The sequence below is a fragment of the Podospora bellae-mahoneyi genome (assembly GCF_035222275.1).
Source record: "Podospora bellae-mahoneyi strain CBS 112042 chromosome 1 map unlocalized CBS112042p_1, whole genome shotgun sequence".
Classification (NCBI taxonomy): domain Eukaryota; kingdom Fungi; phylum Ascomycota; class Sordariomycetes; order Sordariales; family Podosporaceae; genus Podospora; species Podospora bellae-mahoneyi.
Genome location: NW_026946359.1, coordinates 4,094,279 through 4,111,240, shown reverse-complemented (window position 1 = coordinate 4,111,240; position 16,962 = coordinate 4,094,279). Strand labels below are relative to the sequence as shown.

The 16,962-nt window shown below is 49.9% G+C and overlaps 6 protein-coding genes across 6 annotated transcripts; 5 read left to right on the top strand and 1 right to left on the bottom strand.

Annotated features, from left to right (window-relative positions):
- Window positions 1-241: 241 nt before the first annotated feature.
- Window positions 242-2,127, top strand: QC761_112540 (uncharacterized protein; the record flags this gene model as incomplete). Its single annotated transcript, XM_062874537.1, has 3 exons — window positions 242-395; window positions 446-1,748; window positions 1,890-2,127. 3 exons carry the CDS (start codon window positions 242-244, stop codon window positions 2,056-2,058), a joined length of 1,626 nt encoding a protein of 541 aa, XP_062737677.1. The 3' UTR covers window positions 2,059-2,127.
- A 271-nt stretch (window positions 2,128-2,398) lies between these two features.
- QC761_112530 (uncharacterized protein) lies at window positions 2,399-4,021 on the top strand. The gene is made up of 4 exons (XM_062874536.1): window positions 2,399-3,296; window positions 3,362-3,418; window positions 3,477-3,592; window positions 3,649-4,021. The coding sequence occupies exons 1-4, from the start codon at window positions 3,097-3,099 to the stop codon at window positions 3,732-3,734; spliced, it is 459 nt and encodes a 152-aa protein (XP_062737676.1). The 5' UTR covers window positions 2,399-3,096; the 3' UTR covers window positions 3,735-4,021.
- A 661-nt stretch (window positions 4,022-4,682) lies between these two features.
- On the top strand, window positions 4,683-5,046 carry QC761_112525 (uncharacterized protein; the record flags this gene model as incomplete). The annotated part of the gene is made up of 2 exons (XM_062874535.1): window positions 4,683-4,715; window positions 4,777-5,046. 2 exons carry the CDS (start codon window positions 4,683-4,685, stop codon window positions 5,044-5,046), a joined length of 303 nt encoding a protein of 100 aa, XP_062737675.1.
- Window positions 5,047-6,059: 1,013 nt separating this feature from the next.
- QC761_112520 (uncharacterized protein) lies at window positions 6,060-7,570 on the top strand. Its single transcript, XM_062874534.1, has 3 exons — window positions 6,060-6,446; window positions 6,508-6,949; window positions 7,009-7,570. Exons 1-3 carry the CDS (start codon window positions 6,419-6,421, stop codon window positions 7,436-7,438), a joined length of 900 nt encoding a protein of 299 aa, XP_062737674.1. The 5' UTR covers window positions 6,060-6,418; the 3' UTR covers window positions 7,439-7,570.
- A 259-nt stretch (window positions 7,571-7,829) lies between these two features.
- QC761_112510 (uncharacterized protein) lies at window positions 7,830-14,060 on the top strand. Its single transcript, XM_062874533.1, has 6 exons — window positions 7,830-8,464; window positions 8,530-11,224; window positions 11,291-11,570; window positions 11,630-12,433; window positions 12,498-13,419; window positions 13,673-14,060. The coding sequence occupies exons 1-5, from the start codon at window positions 8,117-8,119 to the stop codon at window positions 13,294-13,296; spliced, it is 4,926 nt and encodes a 1,641-aa protein (XP_062737673.1). The 5' UTR covers window positions 7,830-8,116; the 3' UTR covers window positions 13,297-13,419; window positions 13,673-14,060.
- A 1,620-nt stretch (window positions 14,061-15,680) lies between these two features.
- On the bottom strand, window positions 15,681-16,598 carry QC761_0013770 (uncharacterized protein; the record flags this gene model as incomplete). The annotated part of the gene is made up of 2 exons (XM_062871963.1): window positions 15,681-16,383; window positions 16,479-16,598. The coding sequence occupies 2 exons, from the start codon at window positions 16,596-16,598 to the stop codon at window positions 16,192-16,194; spliced, it is 312 nt and encodes a 103-aa protein (XP_062737672.1). The 3' UTR covers window positions 15,681-16,191.
- Window positions 16,599-16,962: the final 364 nt, after the last annotated feature.

The following is a 16,962-nucleotide window of genomic DNA, read 5'->3' as shown; positions in this document are numbered from 1 at the left end:
ATACTGACTGGTATACCCACGCTGGGCATTGTTCCAAAACGGATCCTCAAGTCACCACAGCCAGAAAAATCCCAATCAATAATAATCAACTGTTGCACTTACCAAGCGACTTGTCATAGCAGACGGGGTGCTTTCGGGTCTAGTCTTTCATACTGACCAGTCTCAAGGATCTCAGCAGCAAGCTTTTGCCTTGGGACAAGCCCCCTCTAACGCCATTAAGAAGCAGCAGAATACTACTTTGATGCGTGGCAATAAAGAGACAACAATGGCACCTCAGTATTCAGATGCCAATGTGCAGCACAAGAAGGAAATTAACAAGGCCAAACAATCGTCAAAGCATACCTCTCACTTTTGGGATGGTGACGAGGATATGAATGGCGCGGTTAGCTCTTCGGGTAAGTTTACATCAAATGCATCGAGTAGCAAACATACTAACTTCAGCCAGCCCCAGCCCCGGCATCATCTTTCCAGGCGTTTGTCAAGTTCGACGAACTAGCGAATAATTTGCGTGAGGAGCTATCGGCCCCTTTTGAACGGTTCGACAACATCGTTCAAGAACTCCAAAAAGATCTTGGGATCAGCTCCAAAACAGCTATGCCTTCCTCCTCAGACTGTCAAGCTGTTTCAGCGTCTAAAGAAACAACTGTCCCTGTCCCCTCATTCCCAAGCAAAAACTTGAAGCGAGAGGCGCCGGCTATGGCTCGCCAGACGCCCGTGCCGTTCCCGACAATTCCAGGCATCGACTTAGGTAACAACCTTCCCCATCATCGTGAAGTCCACTCGCAACTCTATCCTCCTCTTCCCTCCCACGGCCCTGTTCCAGGCCATAAATCTGGTTTACCTCACACCGATTCCAAACCCATCCATTCCAACCCATCATCACCTCGCCACCGCGCCCGCACCCGAACCGAACAAGCCATCAAGGCAACGAGCAGAACTAAAACCTCCCCCTTTTTTAGCACAAGTCCACCACCGTCACAAGAGCTTGTCCAAGAAAGACAAGAAGTCCAGCAACAAGAAACACCGCTCATCAACCGCCCCCCAACTCCAAACCGGCCCCTCCGAAAACCGCCTCCCGGCGTGGTATCCAGCCTCCCAATCCCACCGTTGGGCGCCCCAAAGTTTGGTCTCATTCAGGAAGAGCTAGCACACTCCCATTTTCACCTGTTGGTCGCCGTGACTTTTTTGATCAAAACCGCTGGGAGGATCGCCATCCCCGTGTTTTGGGAGTTGGTCAGACGGTTTCCGACGCCGGAAGAGTTGGCAAAGGAGGAGAATAAAAATGAGGTGGTGGAGTTGATCAAGCCGCTGGGGTTGTCGGAGCACAGGTATGCCATCATACAAAAGTATGCAAGGGGGTTTGTGGAGAACCCGCCGGTGAGGGAGAGAAGGTATGGGGTGCGGAACTATCCTTCGGTCGAGGATGGTACGAATGTTACAGCTGGGGAGGTTTTTGGAGCCGAGGATTTTGACAATGGTAATTTTAATGGGGATGGTGGAGGGGGGCTTGATGTGATGGATATGGTAAAGGATAGAAGGGAACGTGCGATAGGGCAGGCTTGGGAGATTGGGCATTTGACGCAGGGTGCGTATACGTTGGACTCGTGGAGGATATTTTGTAGGGATGAGCTCCTCGGTCGGGCGGAGGATTGGACTGGGAAGGGGGGACGAGGGGAAGGGTTCCAGCCGGAGTGGATGAGGGTGCTACCCAAGGATAAGGAGCTGAGAGCTTGTTTGAGATGGATGTGGTACGTTATACTTTATTCCTTCTCTTGTTCTCCTGTGTTGTTTGTGACCTGGGGGTTCTGTGTCACACACGGGTAAGAAAGAGTGCAATTCCCTAGCGAGGCCCGACCTGAACAGTTTTGCTGACTTGAGCTTGGTTGCAGGATGCGGGAAGGATGGGAATGGGACCCGGTAACGGGTGATCGCGAGCCTCTTCGTGAGAAGTTACGAAGAGCAGTGGACGAGGGCCGGGTTGGGTATGATGATAATGGGAGTCTGATGATACTGAACTCGGAATCTTCAGCAGGAGCTATGCAGCAGGCACCTTCATGAACAAGATACGTAGCTTATACATTTTGATGTAGCACATCAAGCCCTCATGTAATGTATCATGTTGATCCTCAGGCCGTACTCTTCCTATTCTAGATAAATATTTCATACCCGTAAATTATGAAGTATGAAAACAACCGATTTCACAAATATGGACATCACACCGATATCCATGCAGGTCATGTGTAGTGCAAGAAGTCAGTACAACGTGCAGCAAACGGGCTCGGCTTTTCTGCTGTGCTGCTCCAGCGGTGTTGCAGATGTCAAGAATGTCTCGTGGAAGAGCCTGAATACTGCAGTGGAAGTGAGGTTCTCAGCCTCTTGGTCAGCTTTGCCTACCTATCAATATCCCACAGACACCTTTGAGAGACATTGGGGACAAAGACCGTCGATGGCAGGACCCCTGGTCGGCCAAATCAGGAAAGCACTTGGCTTGCTTCAGAGCTCTTGCAGGTAGTCGTCGGTTATCAAGAGGTCCGGGCGGGAGTATTCGTCCGTAACGATGATCCGGGAAGGAGCGGGATGAATGACGAGAGATGGTTTGTTGATGACTGCAGTAGGAAACTGGAAGCATGAGGTCAAAAAAGGTCCATGGCTTCCCGTCCTGTGTTTGATCTAGCAAGTTTGCGGGCTTTTCCGTAACACCGAGCTGGCCCAGCTAATCTCAGCTCCCTGGGTCGTGACGTGGGTGGATATTGAGCTTGTGTAGAGTGCCTGCCCCTGGGGGAGTTGCTCTTTCCATTTTCGATCATGAACAATGCTGCCCACCACTTTGTAAGTCTCCACCTTCCTTGATGTATCCGAGTAGGTGGTTTCGTTGGGGCCGGCCAGGCATTTTGGTTTCGACACTGTGGCTATTTCAAGATATTTCTCGTACTAGTATCTGGCCTTTTGCTCTCATCTACCTCCTCATTGTTTACACTTGCCGTCACCAAAGCGAGTGGCCCCAAGCTCCCGCAGAGCTCTGCCCACCCACCTCGACTTATACCTTCGCGTCGTCAGAGGTTCAAAAGCACCGGAGCAGCCTCAGAATCTGACAACATGGGCACCTTCTCCGCGTATCCCGTTTTGACCGCCACCGTTCTTCTTCTGGGCCTCGTGTTCCCCTTGTTAACCTCAGGCGAAGGTGGCTTCACCCATGACTGCGCCTATGCAGGCGCCAACCTGACCGACAAACATCACTGGATTGGTGTCTATTGTCTCAACGACGATGTTGATATTTACGGATTCAATTACAGCATGTGAGTGCTCGTCCCTCTCTCTGGTGGCTCCAAAAGAGATGCATACTGATAACACGTCACCTCAGGCTGGACTTGGATCATTGCGCGGGAAACAATGCTGGACAGCTTGTAGTATATGAGAAGTGAGTGAAACGTCTCTTGGTCCCCTCCAAGAAAGCAATCTCCCTAACTCAAGCACAGTGGGAACTACTCCGGATCATGCGAGAACTGTACCTTTATTCATGACAAGTCGCTGCATTTGAGTTGTTTGTGTTGGGATATGAACGGCGGGCACACTAACTCAACGCTCGACTTGAGTAAGCGTCTTCTGTCACAAGTGACGCCAGTTGACTTTACTAACAAAAGATTCCAGACACCACACTCTATGACTCGAATGGGGCTGTTGGCTGTTACAGTTTCCTCGGGAACAAGACATGGGAGCCGGCGCCGGATTCTTGACCGGGGAGCGTTGCATCTTTTGCCTGACTTCTGATACAACTACATATCGGCATGCTATGTTGGTAAAATCTGCACTTGATTGTGGTTTTTACGTCAATTTCCTTCGTTCTTACTTTTTCTTTTCACTATTTCCTGCCCCTGCTAGCGGGATGGTACGATTCTAACACTTTCGCGGAGAAATATATGTTGTCATTCTCCAAAAATAGGTACACCCCTTATACAATGATACCTCTCACCACAACTTCACTGAGCAGACCTACATCTACGCGGCCCTTTTGGGCCGTTGATCGTGACCACCTGCTCACCGTAGATTGGGAAGTTGAGGGAGTCCTGAGGCGTTTCCCTTCCTTCGGGCGAATGAGTCTCTCTCGTGATCTCAATACTAGTTTTGATTCTGACACCACCTGACATTGGAGAGTACATCGAGATCGCACTTATTGTCCGCTTCCTGTCCCAAAGCCTTCCCGGACCCCTCGATTCGTAATGATGTAGATATCGATGCTCATGATGGTTCGAGTACCGCATGGGGTTAGGGTCGGGATCAGGCATTTGCATGGCCAGTTCAAAGTCGGGAGAATCGGTCTCACGAATTTGTGCGTCGTGAGGCAAATGTACTGGACTGTAGATATCATGCAGGGAGGTGGATTGGTACGGGAGGGGGTAGTCGTCCTTTGTCTCTCGGAGATTCTGGGACTGGACTAGCGTAATTATGCTGGCGCGATTTTGGGGCCTGGAGTTTGCTGCGCTGGAAGCTCTGTCTTTCTTGGATCGAGATCGGGACATGGGTTTATTGTGGTGGCTGCCCTGGCGCCAGGGGGTTCGCCTTGGTCCAAATCCGCACATAAGAGGGCGAAGCGTGGCTGCGCAGCTGGCGATGATACCGAGAGAAGTTTCCATTACGCTCCAGAAGGCGGTACCACTGCGCTGGTATCAGACTTGTTTATAAAGATGGCGAGGGAGAACTTGAAGCTTACTTTGTTTGTTCGAGAAACTCAGGATCGGAAACGGGTATGAACTTGACGTAGGGGATACGGACTATCAAACATATCCCCGCGAGTACGCCCATTCCGAGAAGAGTTGCCACTCCAACCTTGGTACGCTTGTTGAGTTTGACATTCCAAAGGATGGCAATGGGAAGGAAGGCCAGAATGAAGTCGGTTACGGCGTTGACGATGCTGTGGGCGATGGTCACGCGCGGGACGACGTTTTTGTCGATGCTTGGCGACCCCTTTTTGTGAGACTACAGGAGTACATGGTTTGTTTGATAGAATTTGTGACTTACCAGCTCCCGCCGGATGGATCCAGGACTTGATCATAGAAATATGAAGAGGGTGAGCATTGGAAGATAACGATGAAGAAGTATATGGCGGTAATGGTCCAAGTAAAGGCCAGGTTTACGTATATTATGTTTCTGTGGATTTTGTCGGTGGCTATGCGAAGCAGCAAGACGGCGATTGAACTTCGAATGAGTGCTGACAACGGCGCGTAGAGAGCTTCGTTGAGGAACCAGGAGTGTAGAGCAATGTTTTCGCCCCTGACGAAGTTCTTAACTCCTTCCTCGCTTGCGTTAACGATGCCCCATACGGTGATGGTTGTATGGGTGGTGTAAACAATCTACAAAAAATAACTGTTATAACTTCGTCAAGAGTGGGTGGTGGTTTGGCACTTATCGACGTACCACAGCCGCAAATATAAACCAATCGTCTAGCGATATCTTCTTGATAGTCAAAGATCTAACGAGAATTCGAAGAGAAACGAAAATATAGACAAGTGCGAGGAATGTAATTTGAAGCACAAAAAGCCGAACCCCTCGAGGGTCAAGATCAGACAACATGTTGCACAACAGTGACAAGAAGGACACGGCAGAACGAGTTCAAATGAGTGTCCACCAAGAAGACCTCTTCTACGGATAATGACTTACACAACATGATCATTGACATTTTACTGTGTTATTATACTGAGTTGCCCAACAGCGTGGATTCAACGATGCCCTAAAAGTAGACAAACCATCTAAACTTAGCCTTGCACAACAAGAGTCACGACTCAACTGTCCACCGCCGTTGACCAAACCGTTCGGCTAGACTAGAGCAAACCGCCGGCCTGGGGTTATGAAATTGCTTCCGAGAGACACCAGCTCGTGAGCTCGACTCATTCTTATCTAGCTTGTCACTGCCGGTGAGTGGTCGCGCAACATCAACGCTTGAGCAGTTTTAACAAGCAACTGGCCTTTTATACTTGGAGTACCGAGTCAAATATTGTCCAGCCCAGAAGTTGATGAGATATCCAAGGTGGTGTTGTTTATTGTTGAAGAAGGATGCCTGGCCAATCAGAGCCATGGGATTTCACGAACGCCTGACCACCCGAGAGCATGCAGCTGTCGAATGACACCGGCCGAATGTTTTCAGTCTCTTCTCTGAAAGGTAAATGGGTGTCCGACTGTTGGGGGAGCAAAAGCTCCAACCCCATTGCATGTCGTCATTGTGATTGCGGACACCTTCCAGAAGCTCCCCAATTATGTCATAGACTGGGTACCTGCAGTAGCAACTCACCTTCAGATGTCCGATTTAATACAAATATTTCCGAGACCCTTTTTGTTCTTTTGACCTGGTTGATTCCTATTCATTCAGACATCCTTCTTTACCCGAGGAAGCAATTTCGCATCGATCGAAGACCAATCATTCAAAATGACTGAAAAGGGACAATTCCAGAGTGGTAAGTCGAGCGGCCACACTGCTGTCTTATATCAAAATACTTGGGACTAACAAAGTGACAGGGCACGAGATCCCGGTGACGCACCAGGACTTCCCTGGAAAAGAGGCCAAAATGCCATATCCTACACCACTGTTCGATGAGATCCCAACTAGCGATGGCAAGAACCAAAAGTACAGAGCTGCCGGCAAGCTCAAGGGCAAGAATGCCATCATCACAGGTGGTGATTCTGGTATTGGCCGTGCGACTGCCATCCTGTTTGCCATGGAGGGTGCCAACTCGCTGATTGCCTATCTGCCTGAGGAAGAGGATGATGCCCAAGAGACCAAGAAACGTGTTGAGCAGTACGGTCAGCAATGTCATCTTATTTCAACCGATCTGCGGGACCGCAAGAATTGCCAAAAGGTGGTCGATGAGGCCGTCAAACTATTTAATGGCCAGATCGACATCCTTTTCAACAATGCGGCCTATCAGATGATGGTTCCTGACATCAAGGACTTGTCCGAGTGAGTATGACGGTTGAAAATAACATGAAGAGGAAAGACGACTGACAGCGAGCCACAAGGGACCAATGGATCCATACCTTCGACACCAACATCCATCCCTACTTCTACCTGGCCAAGTATTCACTGCCTCACATGAAGCCTGGAAGCACCATCATCAACAATGCAAGCATCAACGCCTACATCGGCCGGCCTGACTTGTTGGATTACACATCGACCAAAGGCGCCATCATTTCTTTTACCCGTGGACTGAGCAATCAGAAGGTTGGCCAGGGTATCCGGGTGAATGCTGTTGCGCCAGGTCCCGTGTGGACCCCCTTGATCCCGTCGACGATGAACGATGACGCGCAGAAGCAATTTACCAGCCCAATGGGTCGGCCCGCACAACCGAGTGAGATCGCAACCTGCGTTGTGTTCCTCGCGTCTACCGATAGTTCGGCCATCAGTGGACAGACGATCCACTGCAATGGAGGCACTGTTCTGAACGGCTGAGCGTCTGTGGAACTTGAGAGACTCTTATGATGTTACGACCATGTAGTATAACATGATTATTCAAATAAATGGCAGCTGGTTCATGTCGGAGAGACCTGTGAAAAGCTGCAAGCCAGATCGCAGGTGAGAAAAGTGCCATGGTGTGTAATGGCAGTTGGTTGTCAATTGCTTAGGAAACACAGTGCGGATGGCCCAACCTCGAGGTCGATGCTTGATGACACTGTGTACAGGGCCGAAATACAAGATGATCTTGCCCAGGGGTTGTAATGTAGTTACGTATACCTATTGTACGACGGCCTCCAAAAGTGCAGTTTCTCCTTTGTCTTGGTTGGATGGCGGGCACTGATGATGTCGATATCATCACTGCCTAGTGCGACTCACACAATGCGCACTGTGCCGCCGCTCTCTGACCGCTAGGAACCTTGATGGCTTTTTCTTACTTCTGGAGCTCGAACAATTATTTGCCCCCCAAAACCGATCTTTTTGCAGGCTTAGCGACAGGAGTTTGGTCCTATCGTCCATCCAACAATCTGTCTCTCTGCAGGTATACAGGAACTGCAATGCACCACGCGACTCATCCGAAACAACATCCACCATCACAACCCAAATAGGGTTCAACTTCTCCGTTACAACTCTTAGCTCCACTCCCGTGCCAAGAGAGTTTCGACTCCCGACAAAATGGCCTGGACGGCCACCGAAATCCCACGCTCGGAGCGCCTGCATGAGTTAATTGGAGTCGGTGCCGCCGTTCTGGTAATAGTTCTGTCAACGCCTGCCGTCACCCGTTCCTGGAGAGAGAAGGGCATCTGGGGTGGCTCTGGTTACACCCCCATCAACGCCAACGATGAGTACCAAGATCTCGACGGTGTGGCGACCGAAGAGTCCATCCGGGCTTTCTCGGACACGCGACCTCGCATTGCCGTTGGCCTCGCCATCTTCGCTGGTATTGGCGCTTTGATTGCCTCCAAGGTCTTGATCCCGCCCACTCTCTCCGACTGGGTCTTTTGGGCAGATGTTGTCTGTTGGGTGAGTGGCATGCGGTTGATCACACACGACGAATATACAGAAACAATGTTAACATTTACAAATAGTCTCTTCTTGCTTTACAGGCCATCCTTCTTCCTCCAAAGCATCTCTATCTCTCCAAGTTCCGCTTGACAGTGTACGGCTTGGCATCCTCCCTTGTCATCGCCGTCTTGGTAGTTGTGCTCCATGGATTCGAAGCGCTGGCCCTGATTTTGGATTCCGACTCGGATACCAAATACCGGGCGGTTGGCTTCCTCTACCTTGTACAATTTTCGGCTTCTGTTGGCGCATTTTTGGCCTTTGCTTCTTTCTCAAGGAGACCGGATGTCTACGATGATCAAGGGCTGGTCGACCAGCAACACACCAGGTCTCTGCTCGATCTTTTCTCGTTTTCCTGGAACAGGGTTATCTTTGATGTGGCCAAGGAGCGTCAGATGAAGCTTGAGGACATCCCGAACCTCGACTTTGCCACAAAATCAAGAAACCTGCAGGCTAGATTCATCAAGACGCGCCGCGAGAAGCTGCCGCTCTGGAAGCAGCTCATTTACGCGTATTCCAAGGAGCTGGCCTTGCAGTGGTTGCTTACCCTGGTCGTCGCGCTTCTGGCCTTGTTCCCGCAAGTTGTTTTGTACAACTTCCTGAAGAGGATCGAGAACCGGCAGAAAGACACAGCCACAGATCCCACCATCTTTATTTGGGTTTTAGGATTGCTTCTGAGCCAATTGCTCCAAGTCGGCGTCAATAACTGGATTAGGTGGATCACCACGACTCGTCTGGAGATACCTGTTGGCTCACTTCTGCAGTCCCTGGTTTTCTTCAAGGCGCTGAAGCAGTACGAGACAGCTCCCCCGGCCCAGAAAGAAGACAAAACCGACGGCAAAAAAGACGGAAAAGCAGGCGAGCCCAATGGCGTCAATGACGCAAGCAAGCCAGGAAAGAAAGCCAACGCCAAAGGAAAAGAACCGGAGACTCGACAGAACATCATCAACCACATGAAGCTTGACTCCAACCGCGTTACAATCTTTTGCATGTACAACAATAACTTCCCCATGGCTATTTTCAAACTCATCTTTGCCGGTGGGTTTTGTATTAGTTTGATGGGTTGGCTACCAGTGGTCAGCGGCCTACTCGCCGCGTGCCTCGTGATCCCCATCAGCTCGCGCTTGTCCACCAAATACACGGCCCTTCATTTTGGTCTGATGAAGTATCGAGATGGAAAGGCCCATCTGTTGACAGAGGCTCTGCAGGGCATGCGACAAATCAGATTCTCGGCCTTGGAGCAGCATTGGGAGGACAAGATTCTCAAGAGCCGTAACGAAGAGCTCAAACAGTACTGGAGAGTCGCTGTATGGCAGTGCCTTGTTGTTTTCATCATCAACTTGGGACCCATCATGCTGGCCAGTGTCACGTACTTCCTTTACGTTTGGCAGAACGGAACAAACATTAAGGCTTCCGTGATTTTCACCGCACTCGGCCTTTTCGACCAGCTGGATGAGGCTGTAGCTCTCCTTCCACTTCTTCAAACATACCTGCTCGAAGCGTGGACCAGTGCTGTCCGGTTGGAGAAGTTCTTCAGTCAATCTGACAAGGAACCAGTATCAAAACCCGGGGACTCCATTCTGTTCAAGCATGCCACAGTGGCGTGGCCAAGAATTGAGGATACCGAGAAGATTGATGACGAGGATGCCACCGAACAGAGACGCGCCCACTCAATGCTCAGAAATATCAACCTGGAATTCCCTCCTAGCCAACTGACTTTGGTATCGGGTAAAACAGGCGCCGGTAAAAGCCTCTTGCTTGCCGCTATTCTGGGAGAAGTCAAGCTACTCAACGGCGTCATTCGGATGCCCGTTCTGCCTCCCTTTGACCACGATGCCAAGGCTATCCCTGAGTCCGAGTGGATTATCCCCGAACTGACCTCGTTTGTCTCTCAGACTCCATGGATCGAGGGTGGCACCGTGAGAGAGAACGTGATATTTGGCCTCCCTTTTGTAGAGGATCGCTATCGCAAGGTCCTTGATGCTTGTGCTCTTGAAAAGGACATTGAGCTCCTGATAGACGGTGATCAAACAGAAGTTGGACCCAAGGGGGTGACGCTTTCAGGCGGTCAGCGCTGGCGAACGGCCCTTGCTAGAGCTCTCTACTCTCGGGCTGGAATTCTCATTCTGGACGATGTTCTCAGCGCCGTCGACGCTCATGTCGGGCGTTTGATCGTTGACAAAGCCTTGACGGGTGAGCTGGCGAGAGGGAGGACTCGCATTCTCGCCACTCATCATGCCGAGCTCGTCCTGCCGCATGCTAGCTTTCACATCCAGCTCCATAACGGAGAAGTCCTCTCGGTTGAGCACCTTACACCTTCTGAAGACAGCTCTGCGTTGACAGCCCTGTCTGAACAAGATGTTCCATCCACGGATGATAGCCTGGTAAATGGACAGCCTCCCTTGGTAACCAAGAGCAAACCCAAAGAGGACGAAGAAAGCAGAGAGACAGGTCGTGTCAAAACCAAGGTGTACAAAGCCTACTTCAAAGCCAGTGGCGGCCTGTTGCCTTGGATTGGGGGTGTATGCATTCTTTTGCTCGGTCATTTCTTGTCGGTCTTCCGGGCTTGGAGTTTGAAAGAGCTTGCACAGACAGCATCGAAAGAGCCAGAGGCCCTCCGTTTCACGGTTCAAACTACCTCCAAGAACGACTTCCATTTTGCTGCCGGCTCTGGCTCCGAAGAGAGAGAGGGTTGGCACTGGGGCTATGGCATCTACTTCTGTAAGTCTTGCGCCACGTACTACCGTAGTTCGTCAACGAGGCTGACATTGTGACCTTTTTTTTTAGGGCTGTCCGTTTGGCTCGTGATCGACTTCTCGACGTTGTTAGTCCAGATAATAAGAGTACTGGCTTTCTTCGTCATCGGCATGAAAGCTTCCAGAGCTCTTTTCCAAGACATGACACATGCCATTCTCCGCGCTCCGTTGCGATGGATAGACACAGTTCCAGCTGGTCGAATCCTCAACCGCTTCACGTCAGATATGTTCATTGTGGACCGCCGGCTCTCTAATCAAGCGTTTACCTTGATTCGCACCGTGCTGTTTTTGCTGGTTATCATTGCTACCAGGTACAGTGGCTGTTTTGTTCTGCCCCCTTACACACAGATCACTGACTTGATGGGAATAGTCTGTCAGTTTCGGTGTACGTCATTTTTTTCGGCATCCTCCTGTTCATACTCTACGTCCGAGTGTCCATGGCGTACATCGACGCTGCCCGAGAGGTCAAGCGAATCAACTCCGTGTCCCATTCTCCGATCTATGATCAGTTCAGCTCTGTGCTTTCTGGTCTCTCAACTATCCGGGCCTTCGACCGCACCGAGTTCTACATGAAGCGCATGTTTACCCTGATCGACAGCAGCTCCAAGGCTTCGTGGGCACTCCAGCTATCGGGTCGATGGATGGCTGTACGTATGGGGGTCCTTGGCGCTCTCTTCGTTGCTGTCGTCGCCAATGCGGTAGCAGTTAGTGACACCAATGCCGCCTTGGCTGGATTCAGTTTGGCCTTCGCCCTGCGCTACACAAACGCGTTGACATCTGTTCTTCAAGCGTTGACATCAGTGGAGCTGGGTTTCAACGCATGCGAGAGAGTCTTGGAATATGCAGAAATCGAGACGGAGCCGGAAGGCGGGAAGGATGTCGCAGCAGCATGGCCTACTGAGGGCAAGATCGAGGTCCAAGATCTGACAGTCAAATATGCGGATGACCTTCCCCCGGTCCTCAAAAAACTCAACTTTAGTGTGGGTGCTGGCGAAAGAGTCGGTATCGTCGGACGGACAGGAGCCGGAAAGTCAACCCTGGCCGCTGTGTTTTTCCGTCTTCTTGTGCCTGTTGAGGGCTCTGTTTATATTGACAATGTCGACATCTCGACCTTGAAGCTTAGCCAGCTGCGAAGCCGTCTTGCCATCATTCCGCAGGACCCCTTCCTTTTCTCGTAAGTGCTTTTTCCGATTCGAACCAGAGGAGGCAATCAATATACTGACTTGAACTTGTAATAGTGGTACATTGCGATCGAACCTGGATATGGAAGGACTTCTTGAGGATCATGATTTGCTATTGGCACTGCAGCGTGTCCATCTTATTGAGCACGTTGAAGATCAGGACCGTCCACCTGTACACCCACCAGCTGGAGCCTCAGTCATTATAGGATCTTCCACCATCCCGCTTGCAGATTCAGAAACGGAAACAGAGGCTTCCACGGCTGTTGAGGGAGAGCCCACGGTGATTGAGCCGGAGTCAGAGCTGAACCTGCCTGCGGACAACGCCAACATCTTTACCAACTTGTCGACACCCATCAGCACGGGTGGTGCAAACTTGTCCCAGGGGCAGCGACAACTGGTTTGCCTTGCGCGCTCTCTTCTTAAGCGTCCCAAAATTGTCATACTCGACGAGGCCACCAGCGCTGTCGACAGGGGTACCGATAGCAATATCCAAGAATCGCTTCGTAAAGAGTTTGCGGCTGCCGGTTGTACCGTTCTAGTTATTGCTCACCGACTGTCGACCGTTGCAGACTTCGACCGCCTCTTGGTCATGGAAAAGGGCCGTGTGGCCGAGTTCGGCAGCCCACGGGAGTTGCTCGAGGCGGGTATGAGACGCGTTGTAGAAGAGCCCACACAACAAGGTGACTCGCGGGTTGACGGTGACACGGCCGAAGATGACGAGGAAGCCAACGGCACTGGAGCGTTCTGGGAGCTGGTGCAGAAGAGTGCGGAAAAGGAGAAGCTCTTGGAGATGGTTTTCGGCAGTGACAAGGATCGGCTGATGAAGGAAATCTTTGGCGATACCAATGGGGTATGAAGAAGGCTATGGCAAGGGTGCTTAAAAGGGCACGATAAAGTTTCTTAGACTGAGATCTTTCCCGGCGTTAAGATCAAATGGGGCATTTCTCTTAGTGGGGATAGACTGTCATGGAAACAACAGGCTCAAGGGTCTGTAAATAATAGTGTGTAGACTATAGTGCATGTTCATGTCATATTGCAAAAAGGATGTTCACCCATATCGTTCGACATATCCTCCATGCCCAACACTGTCTCACTTCCACCCCGGTCTTGCCTATCATGAAGCTTCAGCAAACAGTTGCAATATCGTCTGTGGTTGGGCTCGAGGTGAGGACAGACATGTTGGCACACTTCTTGATGCTCTATTCAGCCCATCTAGATACGTCTGACAACTGGCCGAGAGGTATGCCCGCGAGAGAGAGAGAGTGGGTGTCTCGCGGTCACAGGAATAAATGGTGTTGAAGGTGATGTAACTCGCTACCGTAGCCCATCATATTGCTCATCGATATCCTGTCAAGGGTAATGGATGGTGATAGCCGGTGATGGAAGCAAAGTGCCCGGTACCTTTCGAGGGGATAAATGTGTATTGTAAATGAATCGTTGAAGAGCTAGTGAGGCGAGCCCAAGCTATTTGCGTGATAGAGACAACTGTCTGACTTATCATCTTGCCTGTGTCGATTTTATCAGCTGAGATAATGGACAGTGGTAGCTGATACACCTAATAAAGTCATAGCTGGGTAATGGACAGTGATGATAGCTGGGCAATGGATAATAATAGCTGGGTTAATAGGTGGTAATAGGGGGTAATAGAGGGTAATAGAGAGTAATAGTTGGGGTATTAAAGAGGGATAGCTGGGATAATGCATACCTACATGAGAGCTTTAGTTCGTGGAAGGTAGAGTTAAACAAGTGGTGTTGACTTCTAAATAGTTATGTATAGAGTGCATGAGATTTTATGAAGGTTGTGGATATCGGGATGCTCAGAAGGTCATATAGTAGTAGAGGTAAGTTGTCTATATCCTCTTATATGTAATTATTAAATATCAACTTAATGAGTCAAGAAAGCAAATACTGGCAATTATCTACTATTTAAGCTTACACTCTCTATTACACCAGCACGTGGGTTAAGAAATCCAGTGTGAAAAAATGATATCGACCTTCTTTACCTCACCATCTCTTACCCGCCACCACATGAGGATTTCTTGTAGAAAATAAATCCTGTAGTTCTCTAGAAGCTTCTGATTACTTGTATCTTTTTTTGTGGAATCAATTTAACCAAGAAAGTGGTGAGTGATGTGCCGATGAGTGATGAATGTTGATGTTGGAAATGTGGTCTGGATTTCTTCACCCACGTGCCCAGCTACCACTGTCTATTATCCCAGCTACCACTATTCATGGTGTGGTAACCTTTGGCGTGGTTAAATAAAGGCGTAAATAAAACATGGTCATCTGAGTGTGCTTAGAGAACACGAGCGGATGGTGTAAACGCCTATCGCTCAACAACTGATGACTTCGATAGTGCGACTTTCTACCGGTCTGGCCAGCAGGAAAGATAGATATCTCTCCTGACACATATGCGACTGGGTAGACCACCTACCACTGTCCATTATCCCAGCTATTGCTGCCTACTATCCCAGCTATCACTAGATATACAACTATTACCTAATCAACCACGTAGTTAATACCTTATAAACCTCTTAGTTGATCACCTGGTTGACGACTTAGCTGACTATTTGTTTGTTTACTTATTTGGTAGCATAAGTGATACCGTTAGCAACGACATCCACCAGTGTTGGAGTTAAATAGAAAATAGCTTCAATTGATAGTTTTGTTATCAGGAGATCACTATTATACTGTGATTCATAGGTTCATTGCTGATTGATGTGGCTGTTGTCATAAGTAGTGATGTGCAGTGGTGGTGGTGTGGGTGGTGCACTTTCAGGGGCAGAGCCATAACCCTGGTCACATTTCAGGGTTAGATAGGGGATGTACAGAGGATTAAGGGGGCATAAAACAAATAACATATGATGATGCGATGGGAAAGCGCCTAGGGTAGGAGTTTCATAAAATATCAACGTATCGTCATGTGAATTGTCTTCTCTTGTTAAAAGAGCATATACAGGTCCAGCCAATGATACCCTCTTTCCCTGAAAGCAACGCACACCAAAAATAAGCAAAAGAATATGAAAGAGACCACATTAAATGTGAAATCATCGCTGGGCAGCCAATCTCTTTCTTTTCCTTTTCTTTATGAAAGACCATAGGCCCAGCCAACGGTCCTCGTTTTTCCTTGAAAGCAATGCGGCCCAAAGAAAACAAACAAAACAAACTGGTAAAAACCATCAACAACAAACTGAAAAGAAGTACAAGAGTATGAAAAAGACCTCATTAAACATTTACTCATCGCCAGCCAACCTCTGTTTCCGCCCCCTTTTATGAAAGACTATACGCCCAGCCAACAAGCCTCCTTTTTTCCTGAAAGCAACACTGTCTAAAGATTACAAGCAAAAGAAACTGAAAAAAACCATCGCAAACTAACTGATTCCCTAGCAAACACCCTGACCCGTGTTCTTTCGCATCCTTGGCAGTCCTTTTTTTTGTTTTGTTGTTTTGTGTGTGTAAAAAAGAAAAATCATCGCAACTCCATCTGCCACCTAACAATCCCTCTTAAACTCTCAAATAGCAGCCCAAAATACCACCTCCTTCCCCCCTCCCTCCTATCTCCAATTCTCCCCATGAGCTTCCAGACCCTTCCCCCCTTTCAGACCACTTGGTCTTCCCCCAAAGTTGGTGTTTGTTGGCTTAGTAGGGAGGGCCCTGCCACTGGCCCCTCCGTCTCCTCCATCCGCTGCTCGTGCTCCTTCTTCCGCTCCGCTTGGCGAGTATCTCTCTCCTTGATATCAAGATGCCACTTCTAGTCGAAGAACCAGTTGGTGGCGCGGTGAGCATGCTGGATGTTGTTCTGCGAGCAAAAGAGGTTGAACGCGTCCCAGAACTGGCTGAGAGGGAGCAAATCTCCCTTGAATTGGCGTATGAGGGAGACGTCGTGATTGTGAAGCCAGGCGCTGTGGGGCAGGTTCCAGAGTCGCTCATCCTCGAGGGTTATCTGGGGTTGAAATGGTGTGAGCTCGTTGTGAGGGTGATAATTGGGGATGGAGCAGAGTGTGGGAAGTGTATGGACTGACCTGGGTTTTGACTTACCTCTTCGTTATTGTCAGATGAGCGGTGCCCGTAGCCCGTGCTGAAGATGGGGGGCAGGAATCGGGAAGCAGTTCCTACGTTCTGATGGTGTTGTGGGCCGAAGGTGTTGGACGCGGGCATACCTGGAGAGGCGGAGGAGCGAATCGATGCGGTAATAAGTTGCTGAGGGATGGGGTGGCGGTAAAAACTCCCAATATTGCCTGTGTAGGTGGCACCAAAGGTGATGCTGTAGATAGTCTGGACCTGACGGATGTCCTCGGGGGGGGGATGAAGTAGGCCAGTTGTTGCTAGGCACAGGCACCGGGTGGGAGGAGGTTCCGCCAGGCTGGAAGTCTCTCTGGGGACCGGTCATGTATGTCTCGGCTTGCCTTGTTCCCATCTCCTGGGATCTCTGGGGCTGGTGGTATGCCCCGGAGGAGGCTGGACACTGAATCCCTCTGTCTCGCGACGTTCGAGGCCTGTCACAGCTGTGTTCACGGGCCTG